The sequence below is a fragment of the Muntiacus reevesi genome, chromosome 17, assembly GCF_963930625.1.
Source record: "Muntiacus reevesi chromosome 17, mMunRee1.1, whole genome shotgun sequence".
Lineage (NCBI taxonomy): Eukaryota > Metazoa > Chordata > Mammalia > Artiodactyla > Cervidae > Muntiacus > Muntiacus reevesi.
The window spans coordinates 23,992,213-24,015,089 of record NC_089265.1 but is presented as its reverse complement, the minus strand read 5'-3'; the positions used below and the strand labels follow the sequence as shown (position 1 = coordinate 24,015,089).

Genomic DNA, 22,877 nt, shown 5'->3' with positions numbered 1-22,877 from the left:
TCTAGCAGCTTTCATTTGTCTGGCTCATGAATATATTAATATTCTGTAGCTTTTAACTTTCTTGTTCAGTCACTCAGTCATGTCCAACTCTTTGTGACCCCATGGACCCCATTTAACTTTTTACTGAGGTATAATATTTATACCAAAAAGTGCATATATTGTAAAGGTCCCAAGCCCACCAAAGTCAAAAAGCAACTACTAGCTGCCAGGTTCTTTGTGCCCACTCTCAGGGACAGCACCTCCCTCCCATCCCAGTCCCTCAGAGGAACCCCCCACTCTGATTGCTGACAACAGGGCCTGACGTTACCAGTTTTTCTTTTCTACGTTCAGAAAGGAAATCATACAGTGTATGCTGTTTTGAGTCTACCTTCTCTTATTCTGCATTAGGTTTGTTTCATTTGGTTCTCAAGTTATTCATTTTCACTGATACATAGATTTCATTCTTAGGTGTTTTCTCCAAAGGCTTTTGGTTCACTCCTTCCACCCTGGCTAGTGCCTTTCTCAGCTGCCCTGTTCCTCTTCTTTTAACCAGTCTTTCTCTTCCTGCCTTATCTCTGGAAGCTTTTAAAGGCAAAAGATCTCAAGACAGCTGAGAGGTCAGAGACCTTATTTAGTTTGGCCGAAAGAGCATAGAAGACGCCCAGGCAGATGCTTCCTGCAGAGCAGCCCTGGGGCGGGTCCACCAAGAGGCTATAAATATCTCCAGGTCACCTGAATGTGGTGGCTGAGGCATTTATTTTATTTTATTCTTCCTCCTAGGTGTGCCTGAAGCTGAAGTCACCTGGTTCAGAAATAAAAGCAAACTGGCCTCATCTCCCCCTCTGCGGGAGGGCGCCTTGGTGCTTACAGCCGTGTCCTCCTTGGATCAGGGCCGGTACTCCTGCAAGGCGGCCAACCTGCACGGGGAGCTGACTGAAAGCAGCGAGCTCCTCATCCTAGGTAAACACCGTGAGGCTTGCTGCCCCTGGTGGACCCCACTGGGGTGACTGTCTGACCCACCCTCACCGCCTCCAGCCCCTGATCCAATTAAATGCATGAAGGTAAAACAGACATCCCTTCCCTTCTCCCCACCTTAGGGCCTCCCAGTGGAGAGAACACAAACCGAGGGACCAAGAAACCAAGCAGAGGTCAGCTAGAACCCTGGGTCTACCACTTACTGTGTGACCTTGGGCAATCACTTAACCTTGCTAAGCCTTAGATCCTGGTCTCTGTGTAGAAAACAAGATTGCCTATCGTGGGCGGGCAGGGGAGGTACAAATAGAGGTAACAGGCAGTTTTTCTTAACTCCTTCTATATTAAGGACTGCTTTGAGATTCAGACAAAAACTACAGACTACCTTGTTGAGAAAAATTCATAAGTACAACATTTCTCATATAATTTTAGGAAGTTCGTATATACTCTAGTCCACCTTAAGTCCACATGTGTACCCCTCTTCTTAGTCCGGTTCAGCTGCTATAGGAAAGCAGCCACAGATTGGGTGACTTACGTGGAGAAGGAAATGACACACTCCAGTGCTCTTGCCTGGGAAATCCCGTGGACAGAGGAGCCTGGCAGGCTACAGTCCATGGGGTCGCAGAGAGTCAGACAGGACCGACCAACTGAGCTTTTAGACAACAGCAGTTTGTTCCTCACCTGTCTAGAGACTGGAAGTCTAGAATCCAAGTGCCTTCATGGTCAGACTGGTGAAGGCCTTCTCCATGGCAGCAGAATGGTGGCTTCTTACTGCACCCTCGTATAGCAGAAGGGACAAGCGAGCTCTCGGGGGTCTCTGTTATAAGGATCCTAACGTCAATCAGGACTTCCCTGGTGGTTCAGACGGTAAAGCGCCTGCCTACAATGCGAGAGACCCAGGTTCGATCCCTGGGTGAGGAAGATCCTCTGGAGAAGGAAATGGCACCCCACTCCAGTACTCTTGCCTGGAAAATCCCATGGACGGAGGAGCCTGGTAGGCTGCAGTTCACAGGGTCGCAAAGAGTCGGACACGACTGAGCGACTTCACTTTTCTTCACTTCACTTCAATGTCAATCATGAGGGCTGCGCCTTCCTGACATAATCATCTCCCAAAGGTACTCTTATCATTACCTTGAAGGGATTAGGATTTCAACATATGAATTTAGGGGACACAAACATTCAGACAGTAGCACCACCAGACACAAGGACCCCTGATTAAAGAAAGAGTCTAACACAGTTCCTGGCATAAAATAGTTATTTAAAAACAATAGCAATTCCCAGGGCACCATCCAGCACTCACTGACGCCCAGGGCTGGACTCAGTCATGTTGCATCTACACCTCTTTGGTTTCCCGAGATTCAGACTCTATACTTCTCTTCCCAGCAGAGTCTGGGAATTGTTGGGGGTGGGGTGGGGAGGATAAAGAAGCTTGTTTTTGTCTTTCTTTTTTTTAAAGGCAGTTATTAGAGGGGACTTCCCTGATGGCCCAGTAGTTAGGACTTCACTTTCCAGTGCAGAGGGTGCAGGTTCGATCCCTGGTCAGGGACCTCAGATCCCACATGCCTTGCAGTCAAAAAACCAAAATGTAAAACAGAAGCAGTGTTGTTACAAATTCAAGAAAGACTTTAAAAATGGTCCACATCAAAAAAAAAAAAACTTTTAAGAAAAGGCTATTATTAGAGCATGTATGCTAGTTATCTCACTAAGAGAGAACCATCATTCTTGGGGGCTGAGGAAAAGATGAGAAATATGAATAATTACATACCGCACACTGTATATTATGACCTTCCACAGGGGAAAGTAAGTAAACTTTACTCATATTTTCACACCCCAATGACGATATAGCAAAGCATAGAGTCTACCCCTGCCCACTCAGATTTCACAGAGACCCACGTGGGTCTTCATCTCAACAGTGGCTGCATAAACCTCCAGTCATATTAGGAAGCCGCAGAAAATCAGCTCCGTGAAGGATGTCATTTGTTTTGTGTTGGGTTTTTTCTGGCTGAGCTGCTCGTCTGGAGCCTGGGGCCCCAGACTGTTGCCCCACACTGAGTTATGGTGCTTACTGTGGGGATTTCCTCTCTAATAACCTTCCTGATCACCTCTGCTAACAGAGATGAACGTGTAGGAAGTGTGGCTGCTAATGTAGCTCTGCCTATGAAGTGTGTATGCTCTGGGAGCCAAATCTGCAGCATTCCAATGCTAATTCAGTATGACCATGAACGCGGAGTTTGAAGAGCATGAAGTCTTCCCATTTTAATCAAACTGGATGGGAAAAAAAAAACACTATTTAGATTCTTAGTTTCCTCAATTAGAAGTCCTGTTTATTCATCAAAGTTTGTTCGTTTTTATGGAGATAGGAATGGCATTTCCTATTATGTTTGGTACTTTATGGACATAGGAGTAATATTTCTCTTTTTTTTTTAATCAGCCCCAAATGTGGCTTAATGTTTAAATGAGGGATTTCATGTGTAAAGCTGAGGTTTCATGAGGCCCATGGCTTAACCTGTATTGTGGAGGATTGCATTGTCATGAGGCCAACTTTCATTCATGGGTTCATATAGCCACTGAATGGCTGTTCATTAAGTGTTGCCACTGAGTCCCATGTAGAGCTTTAGGACAAACACAAGAGGTGACTTCTGTCCTTGGGGAATTGACAGTTCCCTCAAAAGATTAGCTGGACATTCCCTGAAGAAGTAAACTATGACAGAAGCTGTAAGGACATTAGGAGGGGCTGACATTTGGCCCAGAAAGATCAATGGTTTTAAAGATGGGCCATAACCTCCCCTTTTGGCTATTAATAAATAAGCAAAGCCTTCTTGAATTATAACACTCTTGAAGGAATGTTCCATTTCTGTATTATTGGGGGAACTCCATTTCCCTCAATATTCAATTTCAATGTTTTTGAAAGAATATTAAAAGGGATGAGAGAGAGTCTAATTTTGAAGAAACTATCAGTATCAATTCCTAAAACCATGGTATATCAGAGTAGAAAGAGACCTTGGAAATGATGAGGGTTATTTTTTTTTTAATCATTTTTAGATGAAGAAACTAAAGCTTAGAGGGATTGTGACTTGCCCAAGTTAGTGAATGAAAGAGCCATGCTCAAATCGAGTTCCTGAATCCAATCACAATGTTTTTACCCTATAATACATAAAGAATATTTTCAAATTATATAGACTATATATTGTGTCTTTATAATGTTGAAGTTTTATATATAAATCTGTAAGCTCATCACTGTTTTCTGTATGTGATGGTCTTTGCAGTCAAAGGCAGGTTTCTGAAGTAGATCCAGGCCCCACTGTGACTCACTTATTTACCATTTCCAACAAGTACTGAACACGGTGACAAGCACACAGCAGGCCCTCTCTGAACACTGCTGAAATGACCATCAATTACAAGGACAACCTTTCTGCTTCTCTTTCCACTCCAACAAGTGCTCTAGAGAAAAAGGTGGGAGTTGGTGTTGGAGTGTGAATTGCCATGCACCAGGAGACTCCGGAGGAGCGGAGAGCAGAGTTCTGCTTCTTTCCCAGCAGAATCTGGGATCATCCTACCACTGCGTTTAGCAGCTGCTTGCCTCTTTATTTGCTCAAGGAAATTAATAAGCAAGCCACTGTGCTTCCCTTTCTGTCACATTTAGCTCTGGTTAACTGATTCCTAGTTACATCAGCCCCAACTCATTACAAGATTTTCACTAACACATCATCCCTGAACTGCTTCTCTGGTCTTACTTAGAAATAAAAATCTAGATCCCAAAGTGAATCCCTAGCCTCACAACTATACCCCTTCCTTCCCAGAAAAAAAGCCACTCACATGATCTTAGAAATAAGAAATTCATGTAACTTACCCCTGCCTGTGGGGACAATAACAAAGTTCTTCCCTCTAAAGGTCGTTCTAAGAGTTAATGAAACAAGGAATGAAAATTATTTTAGCACAGGACTTGGCATATAGTTCTGAAGAAGCTTTGGCTTTTTCAAAGTGTCTTTTTAATATAGTTTCATTTAGCTATGTGTTTATAGAGCACCTGTGGTAGAAAGTGGTATACAGTAAGGAAGGAACTCCAGAAATCAACATGCCTGATTCTTATCACTGACTGTACAGTTTCGGACATCAAGTATTGTGTTTGAAATTCAGAGTCACCTTGATGGGAACACATTCTCTCTAGGCAAAGTGATGTTAGAGGTAATAATAGTAACACCTGCCTTACACATGGACACACTTCCATGCATGGCTGCCTCTCCCTCTCCGCTTAGCACAGCCTTTATGCTTTAACCTGCCTGATGCCCCGTCCTCCTTCTCACAGAACCCCCCCATGTCCCCCCACGGTTGGACGACATCCGGGCCCTGCTCTCAGCCACTGGACCGAACCTTCCTTCAGTGCTGACGTCTCCACTGGGAACACAGCTGGTCCTGGATCCTGGGAATTCCGCTCTTCTTGGTGAGTCCAACCCTCTGGAACACTGGGCAGAAATCCAGGGCTGGACAGGATTTATGGATGGGTGACTACTCGCAGGTGGGAGGGAGGCAGCAGTGGGGGGTGGCCAACAGGAAATCACTAAATTGTGTACAGAATCCAGATTTACCAGTGGAAACTTGGCTGACTTTCCGTATGAGGTGAATTCAGTTCTTAGTTTGGACCTGAGCCTGTCCAGAGTCCGAAAGGGCTCCTCTCTGAATCCTCTTGGGCTGGTGCCACAGTCCAGATCCTCTCAATCAGACTGATGGTGCTGGACTTAGAGAACAGATACAGCAGTGGAAAACAGCCCCTGCCTCTCTTCTCCCCACCACCAGCTGTATCCCAGTGCTCCATGACCTCTTCTTACTTCAATAGAGCTATAACCAGCTTTCAATGAGAAAACTGCAGTATCAGTACCTCCCTTAACCCAGGCAATCTATTTAAACATCCTTCTGCAGGTAGGGCCTAAAAACAACCCAGACAGACTCCTCGAGGCAAGTGTTTCAGTAACCCCACTAGGTGCACTTTCCCTGTTGTCTGTCGTTGGGAGCCTACACCCAGTTATTGCCCACGAGGCTGGTACCTTCTTGTAGCAGAAACTTGCTCTAGGGCATCCACGTTCTGGGCCCCTCACTCCAGAGCCATGGGGATGCCAGAGCAACCTCCACCCCCAGCATGACCTTTAGGTATGGTCAAGATGGAAAAGAATTCTTCTGCCTTCAAAGGCCTGGGGAAAACAGGCCTACAAAATGGAAGAAGTCTCCATGCTCACTGTATGTGGCCCCAGATGTTGGTCATGGCAACTAGAATTCTTCCCTTGACTCAATGTTGAAGTTTCCTCTACTCTTCTCTGTGCCAGCTAATGGGGGATAGGAAGCCAGTGGTTTCTCAGTAATATTGATCATAACTTATCAGCATGGCCACAAGGCTTGGTATCTTTAGGGTTATAGCACAGAAAGATTACCTTCAGTTTTTTGTTAACATCTAAAATTAGCAAAGAATACATACAGGCATATGGCGAAAGCTTCTGGTTTTTCTGTTTCTGATCTGGATAAAACTAAAGCATAGATATAGTAATGAGTAGCCCTATTCTCTTTCTCGTAACAAACTTGGCATTGAATTTTTTCCACATCACGTGGATCAGAATTCATAGGCATTTAAACCTGCTTCTCTTTTTTTTTTGGCATTATGAATGGTAAATTTATTCCAGATTAAATGTGTGCATTGTAAACTTTTATTTTAGGTTCATCACCATGAGAGAGTGTCATAACTTACTATCATTGCCCAGTCATTAGCAGGGTGTACAGCAATTGCTTATTTTCAAGTTCAGTAACTCTTGGATTGCTCAGGTGCCATTCAGCATGCTGGAAAAGTTAACCTGCTCATATTTTTCCATGATAGCTTTACTTTCTTTCTCCCTTATTCTGGGATAATATTTTGTGTCATTTTCGCCATGGGCAGTAAGAATTTATTGTGCTTTAAGCTGCTGAATTCCATTCCTAGTTTGTGGTGCTTTGTTACCTTAGACTGGTATTTAAATCTAATGGTTAAGAGACACCTTAATGTCCTCGTTCACATTCAGACCACTCCACCTGAATAGATCTCAGAGGCAGTGTCCATAAAGTCCCTGAGTGTAACTGCATGGGCAATATAGACTTGGGAACACCATAGAACTAGGAGAGATCCATGTGGAATTGTGGAGATGAGTTAGGGAATGGTGTCAGGTATCAAGACCCTGAGAAACAGGTCGCTGGAGACAGGCCAGAGCCTCATTGTTCTGCTTTGATGCTGAGCACTGAAGGATGGGGGTGGGGATTCAAATAGACACAGAGGGAAAAAAACAGGCCCTGATGTGAGGAAGATGCCATGAACCCAGAGATTAAAACATGTGGGATATGCATCAGGTGTCTGTTCAGCAACAGCTGTAAGACCCCACTGCTTTAAGGCAGCTCAACTGGGATAGAAGCTAGGCCTTCACACAGAGCAAGCCTCAGCCAGAGCCTATCCACACAGGTGTGACTCCAACCCTTACCACAAGCGTTCTAACAGCCTCCCGTCCATCATAGGCCTCCCGGGCTGACTAGTGACTCAGCATGATCTGTTCGCCAATATGTTCCCCTTTGATCTAGCTCCCATCCCTAGCTCCTGTTGCTGGCTCTTTCTGACCAGAGTGTGTATTCTGGGTATAGGAAATAAGCTAGAGGCCAGAGAGGATATTCTGTGAAGGGTTGCTCAGAGTGATAAATAGCATCAAATTATGGAGGACCTTAATTATTAGGGGCTTCCCTAGTGGATCAGACGGTAAAGAATCTGCCTGTGATGCAGGAGACCCAGGTTCGATCCTGAGTCAGGAAGATCCCCTGGAGAAGGGAATGGCAACTCACTCCAGTATTTATTCTTGCCTGGAGAATTCCATGGACAGAGGAGCCTGGCGGACCACAGTCCATGGGGTCACAAAGATTCAGACACCACTGAGCTACTAACAGTGTAATTATTAGATTATTAGATATAGGGGGTAAATTTTCTATGTGAGAAATGAGGAGAGAACTTTAGAGTTTTTTTAAGTGAGAAGATGATATAGTTAAAGTAATATTTGAAATAATTAATCTGACATTCTGTAAGAGTGAGTTAATCAATAGTGGGAGAGATTTAATGAAGAAACACTAGGTTGAGGGTAACAGATTTTCTAGATCAAGATGGAAATATGTGGTAAAGATATTTGTTAATCACTCTTCCATAGCCCAGACACCCCTAATCAATCATGACACTCACTCAGTCCAGGCTCTGCCTTGGAATTCGTTTTAACATTCCAACCAAGCGTGTGGTGATTGATATATAGGATAAAAGCATTTGCTAACCCCATCATAGCCAGTAAATGTGGAGATTCATGTGTATGTAGTTCTCCCAACTACAATCTACTGCAACAGATTCAAAGAACTCCATGGTTCTGTGACTCAGGGACAGTAACTCATGGGCTGGATTCTCGTGTTTTCACGAGAGGAAGGGGAGAAGGGAGATTTGGGGGTTTTAAAACCATATGTCAGCATCAACTCTTCTCCGTAACAGTTTGAGTGCTAAGATTCCCAGAGGGTGAGTCCGTTCCAGAAATGGCTGTTTTGGTTTTCAGATAGTCTAGCATTGATTTCACTTCAAGCCACTGTTAGAGCTTTCAAGAAGGAATGTTGATTGAGTGACAGGGCCATGAGCTCATTTGAGCCTCACTTTCTATAACTGTAAGTGAAGTCTTCGGACGAGCGGGTCCCTTGCTGCCCTCACACTCTTCGCTGTCTGACCCTGATGTGGAAAATGTCCAATGGAGGCTTGACTGAGCAGAGTTGATCCAGTCTAACTGAATCCCTTGTCCCAAGCAAGGCAGATGCTAAATTTTTTGTCCTTGTTTTTCATCTGTTCTTTGTGCAGGGAGGCCTAAAGTGCCAACTGCTCTGGGAGGCAAGGCCAGCACCCCAGCCGCCACCTGTGGTGGTCAGACCCAAGCAGTAGCCTACAGGGTTCCATTTTCAGAGCAGCAGCGTCTCAGGCCTCCCCACAGCACCTAAACCCTTTTGCAGCCTTCTGTTAAATATTTCTTTTGGCCACTAAGGCCCAAAACTAATATTCCTCACAGTATCATTTATAGGGCATTAGCATCGATATTTTTTGAAAACTAACTTTTGTTGGAGTTTTTATTATATCCGTGATACATCTTCATTGTAGAGCAATTAAAAAATAGAAGCAAAAAGAAGAAAATGAGCATCATCTATAATTACCTAGCCCAGAAGTAGCCAGCACAAGTATCTTTTTCCTAGTCATTAATATATACATTATATAGTTTTATCTAAAATGAAACTGTACTCTAAGTACTGTTTGTAACATATTTCACTTAATGGTGTTTATACATAGTAATTTGTACCTCTTAATCCCCTGGTGGTGATTTAGTCGCTAAGTCCTATCTGACTATTGAGACCCCTTGAATTTTAGCCTGGCAGACTCTTCTATCCATGGGATTCTCCAGGCAAGAATACTGGAGTAGGTTGCTGTTTCTTTCTCCAGGGGATACGTGCATACGTGAAGTTGCTCAGTCGTGTCCAACTCTTTGCAACCCCATGGATTGTAGCCTACCAGGCTCCTCAGTCCATGGAATTTTCCAGTCAAGAGTACTGGAGTGGGTTGCCGTTTCCTTCTCCAGGGGATTGTCCCAACCTAGGAACTGAACCCAGGTCTCCCTCATTGCAGGCAGATGCTTTACCTTCTGAGCCACCAGGGAAGCCCTCCAGGGGATATTCCCAACAAATTATCACATTCCTTTCTGTGAACCTAGAGAACCAAACATATACATAAACAGATGCATGCTAAGTCACTTCAGTCATGCCCGCCTCTTTTCGACCCTGTGGACTGTAGCCCACCAGGCTCCTCTGTCCATGGGATTCTCCAGGCAAGAATACTAGAATAGGTTGCCATTTCCTCCCCCAGGGGATCTTCCCAACCCAAGGATGAACCCAGGTCTCTTTTGTCCCCTGCACTGGAAAGTGGGTTCTTTACCACTAGCGCCACCTATAATCCCCTACTCCTATCTTGTCCCTCCCCTCCAAATCTCCCTGTTGGTAACCACTAGTTTGTTCTTTATATCTGTGAGTCTGTTTCTGTTTTTTTATATTCATTTTTGTAAGAGATAACATACAATATTTGTCTTTGTCTGACCCATTTCACTAAGCATAGTGTCCTTCAGGTCCATACATGTTGTTGCAAATGGCAAGAATGCATTCTTCTTTGTGGCTGGCTAATATTCCATTGTATAGACATACAATATTTTCTTTATCCATTCATCTGTTGAGGGACACTTAGTTGCTTCCATATCTTGTCAATTGTAAATAATAATGCTGTGAACATTGGGGTGTGACATATAAGTTTTTTTAATAGCATTTTTAAGAGATAATTGACATAATAAGTGATACATTATATAAATATATATATATAAATAATATAAATATATACTTTATATAAAGTCTAAAATTTGATGTTTTGATATATGGATGCACCTATGAAGCCATCACCAAAAGCAACATAAAGATCATATTAATCATTCTTTAAAGTTACCTTTAAAGTTACAAAGTGCCCCTTTGTAACTGTTCTTTCACACCCCTCCCCAACCCCAAATAACTACTCATCTGCTGTCAGTATAGATTAGATTGTTATTTTAAAACAAGGAATCATACTTTGGGGAATTTGGCTTCTTTCACTCAGGACAGTTATTTGGACATTCACCCACATTGTAACTTGCATCAATAGCACATTTCCTTCTATTGTTGATTAGCGACCATTGTACAAATGCACTGCAGCTTGTTCAGGCACTCACCTGTGGGAGGACAGAACAGTAATTTCCCATTTCTGGGTATTACAAATGAAGCTGCTGAATGTATTAAAGGGCTAGTCTTTGTATGGACACATGCTTTCATCTCTCTTGATTAGATACTTGAAAGTAAAATGGCTACATTATATGGTCAGTGTAAATTTAACATATTAAGAAACAGCCACACTGTTTTCCAGAGTGGTTGCCTACTTTACATTCCTCTTAGAGGTGTATGATGGTTCCAGTTTCTCCACATCCTCACCTACACACAGTATGTGAAAATCGCTCAGTTCTATCTGACCCTTCACAACCCCGTGGACTATAGCCTGCCAGACTCCTCTGTCCATGGAATTCTCCAAGCAAGTAGCCATTCCCTTCTCCAGGGGATGTTCCCGACCCAGGGATCAAACCCAGGTCTCCTACATTGCAGGCAGAGAGTATAGTTGGCCATTTTAATTTTAGACATTCTGCTAAGTTTATAGTAGTTTTTTCTTGTAGTTTCAATTTGTCTTTTCCTAATGACTGATAGTATCGAGCTTTTTATGTGCATATTTGCCATCCTGATTTCTTGTGTGGTAAAATGTCTCTTTAATTTTGCCCTGTTTATTTTTTTTAAGTTGAGTTTTTTTATTTAATTATTACTGAGTGTTGAGCACTCTTTTTATATATTGAATATGTGTCTTATCAGAAATACAATTTTGGTCAGTGACTGTCTTTTCAGTCTTTTCAGCTCAGTTCAGTCGCTCAGTCATGTCCAGCTCTCTGCGACCCCATGAATTGCAGCACGCCAGGCCTCTCTGTCCATCACCAACTCCTGGAGTTTACTCAAACTCATGTCTATTGAGTCGGTGATGCCATCCAGCCATCTCATCCTCTGTCGTTCCCTTCTCCTCCTGCCCCCAATCCCTCCCAGCATCAGGGTCTTTTCCAATGAGTCAACAACTCTTTGCATGAGGTGGCCAAAGTACTGGAGTTTCAGCTTCAGCATCAGTCCTTCCAATGAAAACCCAGGACTGATCTCCTTTAGGATGGACTGGTTGGATCTCTTTGCAGTCCAACGGACTCTCAAGAGTCTTCTCCAACACCATAGTTCAAAAGCATCAATTTTTTGGTGCTCAGCTTTCTTCACATTCCAACTCTCACATCCATACATGACCACTGGAAAAACCATACCCTTGACCAGAAGGACCTTTGTTGGCAAAGTAATGTCTCTACTTTAAAATATGCTATGTAGGTTGGTCATAACATTCCTTCCAAGGAGTAAGTGTCTTTTAATTTCATGGCTGCAGTCACCATCTGCAGTGATTTTGGAGCCCAGAAACATAAAGTCAGCCACTGTTTCCACTGTCTCCCCATCCATTTCCCATGAGGTGATGGGACCAGATGCCATGATCTTAGTTTTCTGAATGTTAAGCTTTAAGCCAACTTTTCCATTCTCCTCTTTCACTTTCATCAAGAGGCTCTTCAGTTCCTCTTCACTTTCTGCCATAAGGGTGGTGTCATCTGCATATCTGAGGTTATTGATATTTCTCCTGGCAATCTTGATTCCAGCTTGTGCTTCTTCCAGCCCAGCGTTTCTCATGATATACTCTGCATATAAGTTAAATAGACAGGATGACAACATACAGCCTTGATGTACTCCTTTTCCTATTTGGAACCAGTCTGTTGTTCCATGTCCAGTTCTAACTGTTGCTTCCTGATCTGCATACAGGTTTCTCAAGAGGCAGGTCAGGTGGTCTGCTATTCCCATCTCCTTCAGAATTTTCCACAGTGTATTGTGATCCACACAGTCAAAGGCTTTAGCATAGGCAATAAAGCAGAAATAAATGTTTTTCTGGAACTCTCTTGATTTTTCGATGATCCAGCGGATGTTGGCAATTTGATCTCTGGTTCCTCTGCCTTTTCTAAAACCAGCTTGAACATCTGGAAGTTCACAGTTCATGTATTGCTGAAGCCTGGCTTGGAGAATTTTGAGCATTACTTTACTAGCGTGTGAGATGAGTGCAATTGTACGGTAGTTCGAGCATTCTTTGGTATTGCCTTTCTTTGGGATTGGAATGAAAACTGATCTTTTCCAGTCCTGTGGCCACTGCTGAGTTTTCCAAATTTGCTGGCATATTGAGTGCAGCACTTTCACAGCATCATCTTTCAGGATTTGAAATAGTTCAACTGGAATTCCATCACTTCCACTAGCTTTGTTTGTAGTGATGCTTTCTAAGACCCACTTGACTTCACATTCCAGGATGTCTGGCTCTAGATGAGTGATCACAGCATCGTGATTATCTGGGTCGTGAAGATCTTTTTTGTACAGATCTTCTGTGTATTCTTGCCACCTCTTCTTAATATCTTCTGCTTCTGTTAGGTCCATACCATTTCTGTCCTTTATTGAGCTCATCTTTGCGTGAAATGTTCCCTTGGTATCTCTAATTTTCTTGAAGAGGTCTCTAGTCTTTCCCATTCTGTTGTTTTCCTCTTTCTTTGCACTCATCACTGAGGAAGGCTTTCTTATCTCTCCTTGCTATTCTTTGGAACTCTGCATTCAAATGGGTATATCTTTCCTTTTTTCTTTGCTTTTTGCTTCTCTTCTTTTCACAGCTATTTGTAAGGCCTCCTCAGACAACCATTTTGCCTTTTTGCATTTCTTTTCCATGGGGATGGTCTTGATCCCTGTCTCCTGTACAATGTCACGAACCTCCGTCCATGAACCTCCAACTGAGAGTTCATCAGGCTCTCAGTCTTTTAATGTCTTTCAAAGGGAAGAAGATTTTAATTTTGATGAAGTTTAGCTTAATGTTTTTCTTTTATAGATGGTTCTTTTGGTGTTATATTTTAAAATACTTACCTACTCCAAGGTTTCAAGGTATTTTCTTCTGAAAGTTTTATTTTACAGTTTTAGAGAAAAGAAACATAACTTACAGGAGTAGATTTCTTCAAGAGGGCCAGAAAAGAGAATTTTATTATAAAGTCCCTGGTTTTTTGTCTGAATTAGATGACCTTAGATGCCTCCAGTAACAAAATAACAACACATAGTTATATGTGGCTTGAGAACAGCAGTTCATACGTTTGCTCATACCTTCTTTAGGTCCAGAACCTGTTAGAATTTCTTAAAGGGTATACATAAGGTTTGGTCCTTTGTGAATGAGTAAGCTCCATAGCCCAGTCAGAGAGACTCCCTATAGCATCTCTGCTGAAAGTCATGTCATGCCAGCCCCACAGAGAGTCACTCTACACAAGTCTTTTCTCATGTCTTGCGATTTACCAGGAAGAAAGTAATTCAGGGCCTAAAGAAGACAGTATCTCACAGATAGATGTACTTAACTCATTTTTTCAGTATTTGTTGAGAGCCTGTTATGTGTTAATTTGAATTCTAGTGGCGAAGAAAGTAATTCAAGTTAAAGAAGACTATGATAAAAGGGGGAAGAACTGGGTGCTTTGCGGGGCCTGTGACAGGATAGCACCCCAGTCTGAGGTGTAGACAAGGCTTCTCTGAGGAGGGGATATTTGGGCTGAGGTTGGGAGAGTGGGTGGAAGCTCTCCAAGTGAAGACAGGGCATTTCAGACAAAGGAATTCCAGAGCACTCCAGGCAGAGGGACCAGCAGAGGTTTTGAAGCAATCAAACCAAAAGCATTTGAGGAACTGTCATAAGAATAACTAGGGGCTTCCCTGATAGCTCAGTGGGTAAAGAATCTGCCTATAATGCAGGAGATCCCGGTTCGATTCCTGAGTTGGGAAGATCTGCTGGAGAAGGGATAGGCTACCCACTCCAGTATTCTTGGGCTTCCCTTGTGGCTCAGCTGGTAAAGAATCCGCCTGCAATGCAGGAGATCTGAGTTTGATCCCTGGGCTGGGAAGATCCCCTGGAGAAGGGAAAGGCTACCCACTCCAATATTCTGGCCTGGAGAATTCCATGGACGGTATAGTCCATGGGGTCTCAGGGTCAGACATGACTGAGCGGCTTTCACTTTCACTTTCCTAGGGGACGCTAGTGGTAAAGAACACGACTGCCAATTCAAGAGATGTAAGAGACACGGATTCAGTCCCTGGGTTGGGGAGATCCCCTGGAGGAGGGCATGATAACCCACTGCAGTATTCTTGCCTGGAGAATCCCATGGACATAGGAGCCTGGTGGGCTGTAGTCCATGGGGTCACAAAGATCTGACACGACTAGAGTGACTTAACATGCATGGAAATAACTAAACAGAGAGTGGCCTGAGATGAGTCTGAAGAGGATGCACTAAGCCATGGTAATGATACCAACCAGGGCTCTTGGCCTTCCCCAATCAATAGAAATTGACTAGAGGCCAGAGAAGAAATTCCAGCAGGGCTTTATTGGGACCCCTGCTGCTGCAGGAGGGGGCAAGAACAATAGGTTCCCTTGTTTGCTCACTTGCTGAGGGGGGAGTGAGCTGGTTCCTTACATGGGGTGAGGGTAGGAGTATGTCCAGGTGTTAGGCTGGAGAGGTAGCTTACGGGTTTTGCCCATCCTTCTGGTGATGGTGAGTGCAGAGGGCATGCTCAGTACCCTGCTTTTGCTCCCAACACCCTGTTTTTGCTCCAGGCTCTTTAGAAGTGGCAGGTGGGTTTTGTGGTCTCTTTGTATCTTTTGTTGAGAATTTGCTCTAACTGCTGCATGGATGTAGTTATTTTTAGTCCCATACAGTTTCTTTATATTTCGCTGCTGAAGGAGAGGTTTGTCCAGGTGCAGGCATTACAGCACTGCAGCAAAGACTCCCAGATCCCAGCCTGTTTCTGTAAAACCTTGACACTTTGCTCCAAATGTGATGGGAAGTCTCTGAATGGTTTAAGAGTTGGAGAGAGACATCCTCTGATTTGTGTTTCTGAAAGCTTGTTCTGGCCACTGTGTGGAGGATGGATTCTGGGAGAAGAGACTAGATGGAGTACACCATACCACTTAAGAAGTGGTTACAGTTTTATAAGTAAGAGATTGCCATGGCTTAGACTAGAGGACTGGAGAGAACAGAAAGTGAATGAATTCAAGAATGTGTAGGAAGTAATGTGGACAGGACTTGGTCAATAGATTATCATAGGAAGGGAAAGATAATCCATACAACCAGTAGATTCTCAAGCATCTGATTCTTTAGGCTTTTCTACACTACAACTCATGTACCTCCCGTGTGGTGAGGACTTCTTTCAGACAATTCAAGTCAAAATGTTCAAGTGAAACGGCGAACTACATAGGCATAGAGCTGCAGAAAGTGCAGTTACATATGGGATGGTCCAAAGCTTCTGTTGCGCAATCCTGATTTATTTCCTTAACAGATATCAGTCCAACCTCCATCGATGCTAGGTCCTCTGCCTCCTCCTAGCCTTGGAGAAGCTCAGAAGTAGGAGGAGAGACAGAAAAACTTTAAAGAGTTGCAAAAGAAATCTGAGGGAAGAGAGGAGGGAGGTCTCCTTCTTTGGGAAAGGGGAAATTGAGAAGGCTTACCAGAGAACTTTATAAACTCAGCCCTGAAGGATGAGCATTCCAAGCACTGTTGTCATGAACATGTACTTACTGAGTTCCTTCTATGCTCCGGGCACCATTGAAGACACTGGGGATGCAGCAGAGAACAAAATAGATAAAAACCCTTTCTCTCATACTTCTTACATTACAGTAGGGGAAACAGAAAATAAACAGAGTGAAGTGAATGGCATAGTATGTTATAAGGTGGTAAGTGCCATAAGGAAAAAATAAAAGCAGGGGATGAAGGATGGATAGTGCCTATGTGGGAAAGAGGATACAGTATTAAAATAGATGGTTGGGAGAGGACTCACTGAGACCATTCTCCTTGAATGGAGACTTGAATATGAACTTGAGCCTTGTGTATGTCTGGAGGAAAAGAAGACAAGAGCATACCACACAGGAAAAGCGTGAGCTTGGGGTCCTTGAGACAGGCACATGTGCTCAGGAGCAACAAGGAGGCTGGTGAGAGGTGGCAGGAGCAGTGTCATCAGGGTTGTGGGTAGAGAGAGATCAGAGGCAACAAGGTCGAGGGGAAATTGTGTACGGCCTTGTAAATATTCACATTAAAGTAACAGAGAGAGAAAAATCTATAAATGCCCAAATTTATAAACAGACTCAATATTGCATCAAGCACCATAGGCTTTTCCAGGATTAGGCAAGGGCGGGCAGAAGTGTTTTCTTTTATTGGCAACCATGTGGCCAACTGAATGTTATAGCACGGACTCTAGTAAAATCTAGGCTTATCTGGCTGGCCCTGCTACAAGCCATTATTACTGGCTTAATTTGTCGTACATGTGTTGTGCACCTGCTCCATCTACCTGGCCCTGAGTTGGGCTTCTGCAGGCACGTGCCTGGCCATTTCCTCCATCGAGGGAGGGGTTCCCAACTGCACAATAGAGACACCTGGGAAGTATAAAGTTCCACCTGAAACCAATTTTGACAAAATCTCTGGGGGTGGTGTTAGGCATCAGTACTTCTAAAAATGGATTCTCAGAGCGTGAATGGAATTTAAAAGTCACTTCTTGATCCTCTTTCACCCATGGAAGAGGCTGGTATGGGGAAATGGTATGTTTCATCAATAAGAATATTTTATCCTAGCATCCAAGGCATTGTGCTATTCAGACTTAGCCTCTATATCCATCCTTCCACCTTATTCCTATCTCAAATATAGTTGACCTTTGAACAACATAGGTTTGAACTGCACAGGATCCACTTTTCCTTTTGATAAATATTATCATTGGTCCTATTCACTGGTTTCACACCCACAGATTCAACCAACCACAGATTCAACCAACCACAGATCAAGATTTCCATCTGCGGTTGGTTGACTCCCTAGATGGGGAATCCAAGACATGGCTGGCTGGCTGTGCTATTCCATTTTATCTAAGGAACTAGAGCCTTGTGGACAGTGGTTTAGGGGGATCCTGCAACCATTCCACTGTGGATACAGAGAGCTGACGAGAGTCCCTCTATTCCAGGCAAACTTTTCCCTAGTAAGTGCTGCAGTCTTGAGCCTTCCTGGCCTGGAATACTGTCTCGTGTGCCCCTTCCTCTCTAGCTCAGTCCTAGATGTCTTCAAGGCACAGTCAAGCCCATCTGTACAGCCTCTCGGTAGCAAACCAGCCTGCGTGACCTGTCCCTGCCTACCTCCTGAGGCACCTGCTCTAGAGCAAGGTTGGGCAGGTTCTGCTGGTAAAGGGCCAGATAAGAAACTCTTTATGTGTTGAGGGCCACATGTGTTCCAGAGACTCAAGTCTGCCCTTGTAGGGTACAGCACCATAGACAGTAAGTAAACAAATGGATGTGCCCATGGACTAGTAACACTTTATTTACAGAAACAGGGCTGGACTTGGTATTCAGGCTAGGGTTTGTTGACCCCTGCTGTAGATCACTGAGGAGAATCTTAACCTACTATACCCTGGATTTTTTTTTAAGAATTGCTTATTTATTTACTTATGGCTGTGCTGGGTCTTTGTGACTCTGCGTGGACTTTTCTCTAGTTGCTGCAAGCAGGGCTTACCCTCTAGTTGTGGTGCATGGGCTTCTCATTGTGGTGGCTTCTCGTTGCAGAGCACAGGCTCTAGGGCATGCAGACTCAGTAGGTGCGGCGCACAGGCTTAGTTGTTCCGAGGCATGTGGAATCTTCCCAGACCAGGGATCAAACCCAAGTCCCCTGCATTGGCAGCGGATTCTCAACCACTGGACCGCCAGGGAAGTCCCATACCTTGGATTATTAAAGGTATTTCTCACCCGTGTCATGTCTACCAGTTAGATTCTAGGTCTGGGGGAGAAGAAAGGGCTGCATAGATATTCTCAGGCGATTTGGAACAGGGCTAAGGTAGCAGAGCCTTGGCTTGACGTCCTCTTGAGTCATTTCCATCTCTCATTTCTATTATAACCATAGCTTTATTATCTGTTCCACGTACTTCCACCCTCACCCCACCCTGTGCACTTCCTGATTCTTCTGGTAGAAACTGGATCGGGCACTTCCTGAACCCAGTTATAAGGAAATTCACATGGCAAGAGTCAGCAAGTACCCTAGGCCACTTCTGTTGCGAAAGCACTTTCCATGTGATAGTTCGGAAGACTAAGATCGTCACTACTTCCCCTCTATAGATAGTTGTGAGAACAGCAAATTCTCATGGTCAAAGGTTAGCTAAAAATTAATCCACAGTGGGGGCCACACCCCAGCAGAAATTGCAGGTGTGGCAAGGAAAGTGATGTAGAGGAAAGACCAAGAAAAAAGAAAAAACATGGAGGAGAAGGCTAGCATACTTGATGAGGAAAGGGAAAAAAGAACTTATCCTGACCTTTTTCAAAGAGACATAAGTTGGCATCTGTTTCCTCATTTATACTGGAAGCCTGAGGTTTTATGTCACATGGAAAATGCTTTTGAATTCCTATAGCTTTGCCCACAAAGAGAATATGCTTTGCCATTAAGAAAAAGGGTCAGCATTTTGAGATTGTTTATGGCGCATGTTTATGTACTCTTGTGTTTTTTCTTTTTAATAAAACCCAAAGTAGAAAACAGAGCCCCATAGGAAGTGCAGAAAGTGCTACAGCACATACAGTGTAAAACTAAATCAGTATTTCAGAGGGCATTTATGAGGAAGCCACAGGAAGGAGTAGAGCAGTTCTTTGGACTGGAGTGAACATCCATAAATTTAAAAAGACACCAGAGCATAAGTGACCCTTAAAATAGTTGGACACAAGAAGCAAAGCAGTAAATCCCCCTGCCTAGCCACTGTTCCAAGCCGCAGCAAGCATTCAGGCATGGTCTTAGTTTAAGACTCCAAATAGTCAGGAAATGGGGACCTTGAAACACTCCCTCACCCTCGCCCCTGCCCTTTCCTGGCACCAGGACACCATTCCCAGGCCCATGTGCCCTCCTCACCATGTTTAACAAGAATCACTTGAATGAGTTGGACGCCCCTGAAATAGGTATTGAAAGTCCATCAGTGGGAAAATGAGGAACTCTACACTTTCCCTAATAAATCCTTCCTCAACCCTGAACCAACTCTTGAAAATATCCATGCTGGTTCCGTGCCACCTTGTTTCTGGAGGCAGTTTTACAGCAGTCTCAGGACCCAGGGGAACATGGCACAAAGGAAGGCAGCATCAGGACCGAAGACCTCCTACCTTGGTTCCCAGAACACTTTGTCAAGCAAAGGAGAGGGTGCCGCAACCAAAAGACCCATTTTCAAATGCTTAGCATCTGCTTCCTCCTTTATAAATAACTATCTCAGTCTGCTTGGGCTGCTGTAACAAATGCCACAGAGGGGTAGCTTGTAAACAGCAGAAATTTCTCACATTTCTGGAGTCTGAAAGTTCAGGATGGTGGCGCCTGCATGGTCGAGTTCCAGTGAAGATCCCCTTTCTGATTCATAGCCCACACCTTCTGGTTGCATCCTCACAGGGATCTCTGTGGAGTCTCTCATAAAAACTCTAACCTGTTCATGAGGGTGCCACCCATATGACCCTAAGCAAAGGTCCCACCTCCTAATACCATCACATTGGGCATTAAGATTTCAACATATGAATTTGGGGAGACCCTAACAGTTCAGTTCAGTTCAGTCACTCAGTTGTGTTCAACTCTTTGCGACCTCATGGACTGCAGCACGCCAGGCTTCCCTGTCCATCACAAACGCCCAGAGCTTACTCAAACTCATGTCCATCACATCAGTGATGCCATCCAACCATCTCATCCTCTGTCATCCCCTTCTCCTCCCACCTTAAATCTTTCCCAGCATCGGGGTCTTTTCCAAATGAGTTAGTTCTTCACATCAAGTAGCCAAAGTATTGGAGTTTCAGCTTCAACGTCAGTCCTTCCAATGAACACCCAGGACTGATCTCCTTTAGGATGAAGTGGTTGGATCTCCGTGCGGTCCAAGGGACTCTCAAGAGTCTTCTCCAACACCACAGTTCAAAAGTAGCAGGTTCTTCAGCGCTCAGCTTTCTTTGTAGCCCAGCTCTCACATCCATACATGACCACTGGAAAAACCATAGCCTTGACTAGACAGACCTTTGTTGGCAAAGTAATGTCTCTGCTTTTTAATACGCTGCCTAGGTTGGTCATAGCTTTTCTTCCAAAGAGCAAGTGTCTTTTAATTTCATGGCTGCAATCACCATCTGCAGTGATTTTGGAGCCCCAAAAAATGAAGTCTATCCCTGTTTCCACTGTCCCCCCGTCTATTTGCCATGAAGTAATGGGACCAGATGCCATGATCTTAGTTTTCTGAATGTTGAATTTAAACCAACTTTTTCATTCTCCTCTTTCACTTTCATCAAGAGGCCCTTTAGTTCTTCTTCACTTTCTGCCATATGGGTGGTGTCATCTGCGTATCTGAGGTTATTGATATTTCTCATGGCAATCTCGATTCCAGCTTGTGCTTCATCCAGCCCAGCATTTCGTGTGATCTACTCTGTAAATAAGTTAAATAAGCAGCGTGACAATATTCAGCCTTGACGTACTTCTTTCCTGATTTGGAACCAGTCTGTTTTTCCATGTTCAGTTCTAACTGTTACTTCTTGACCTGCGTACAGATTTCTCCGGAGGAAGGTCACGTGGTCTGATATTCCCATCTCTTTAAGAATTTTCCATAGTTTGTTGTGATCCACACAGTCAAAGGTTTTGGTATAGTTAATAAAGCAGAAGTAGATGTTTTTCTGGAACTGTCTTGCTTTTTCGATGATCCAGCAATTTGATGGCAATTTGATCTCTGGTTCCTCTGCCTTTTCTAAATCCAGAACATAACAATAATGCCCTTGTCACCAAATTAATTAATGAGATTCCATATGCAACCTGCCCAGTTTAGTGCTTCATCTAAAGTGGATCCTAATATCTATTCGCTCCTTGCCTCTGTCCCTTACATTCTTGTTGAATCTGTGAACCAAGAAGTCCATTCTCTTCTTCACTATGATCTGCCACAAGTTCTTCCTTATAGGATCAGAACTTTTTGCTGTTGCAAGTGTAAATTACTGGTGAGAATCCTATAGGAGACAGGTGCCCTATTGAAGGGTTCAGTCTGTACCAGGTTCTAAGTAGGAGCAGAGAAGCATAGAGGGGTGACCCCTGACATCAAGGAACTTCTTATCTAGTTTAAAAAAAAACATTGACATAGAAAGAATGGTGAGATAGCAGTATGAAGTAGATGAGGAGGAAGAACAGCTCTGAAAGAACATCCTTGAAATACTCCTTTCCCAATTTTGAACCAGTCCATTGTTCCATGTCCAGTTCTAACTGTTGCATCTTGTCCTGCATACAGGTTTCTCAGGAGGCAGGTAATGTGATCTGGTATTCCCATTTCTTTAAGAATTTTTCACAATTTGCTGTGATCCATACAGTCAAAGGCTTTAGCATAGTCAGTGAAGCAAAAGTAGATTTTTTTGGAATTCCCTTGCTTTTTCTATGATCCAGCATACATTGGTAATTTGATCTCTGGTTCCTCTGCCTTTTCTAAATCCAGCTTGTACATCTGGAAGTTCTCAGTTCACGTACTGTTGAAGCCTAGCTTGAAGGATTTTGAACATAATCTTACTAGCATGTGAAATGAGTGCAATTGTACGGTGGTTTGAACATTCTTTATCATTGCCTTCCTTTGGGATTGGAATGAAAACTGACCTTTTCCAGACACCTACCCCAAAAGAGAGACAAAAAAGGAGTAGGTGTCCCTTTTGTTACTTTAAAATATTGAATCATGTATTAACTGTTCAAGAATAAATGAATAAAATCAGGATTGGAGACTGGCTTAGTTCCACTATGTCCTAAGAACTTCATGATTTCTTAACCATCACAGAGCTTATGGTCTGGGCCTCCCATCTCAGGCAAATATAGGGCTAACCACTTGGGAAACCTTCCTTCCTTTGCTGACAGAAAGGAGAGCAGGGAAGGGAGCCAGAATTGCATTTCAGCACCCTTAAAATCCCAATAATAAGGATCACATTGGTAGAGCTGGGTTTTACTTTCCTTTCAGTGTTTTCATGAGCATCCTGAGACAGACTATTCCAGGACACCCCCCAAGCTAGGAATACAGGTAACATTCCTGAAAACAGAGAATTTGCACTGTTTTTGAAAATATATACAGCTTAAAAAGGATTTTGTCTACAATCTGCTATTCCCTACCCACCTGAGCCTATGAAAACACATTTTAGA

General features: G+C 43.6%; 1 protein-coding gene across 3 annotated transcripts in view; it reads left to right on the top strand.

Moving 5' to 3' along the window:
- The window catches only part of ADAMTSL1 (ADAMTS like 1), a 479,825-nt gene that overhangs the window by 382,265 nt on the left and 74,683 nt on the right, over window positions 1-22,877 (top strand). For all 3 annotated transcript variants that reach the window (XM_065908168.1, XM_065908169.1, XM_065908167.1), the window contains 2 exons: window positions 760-939; window positions 5,258-5,392. In XM_065908168.1, the coding sequence (XP_065764240.1) occupies window positions 760-939; window positions 5,258-5,392 (315 nt within the window). The remainder of the gene's footprint in view (window positions 1-759; window positions 940-5,257; window positions 5,393-22,877) is intronic.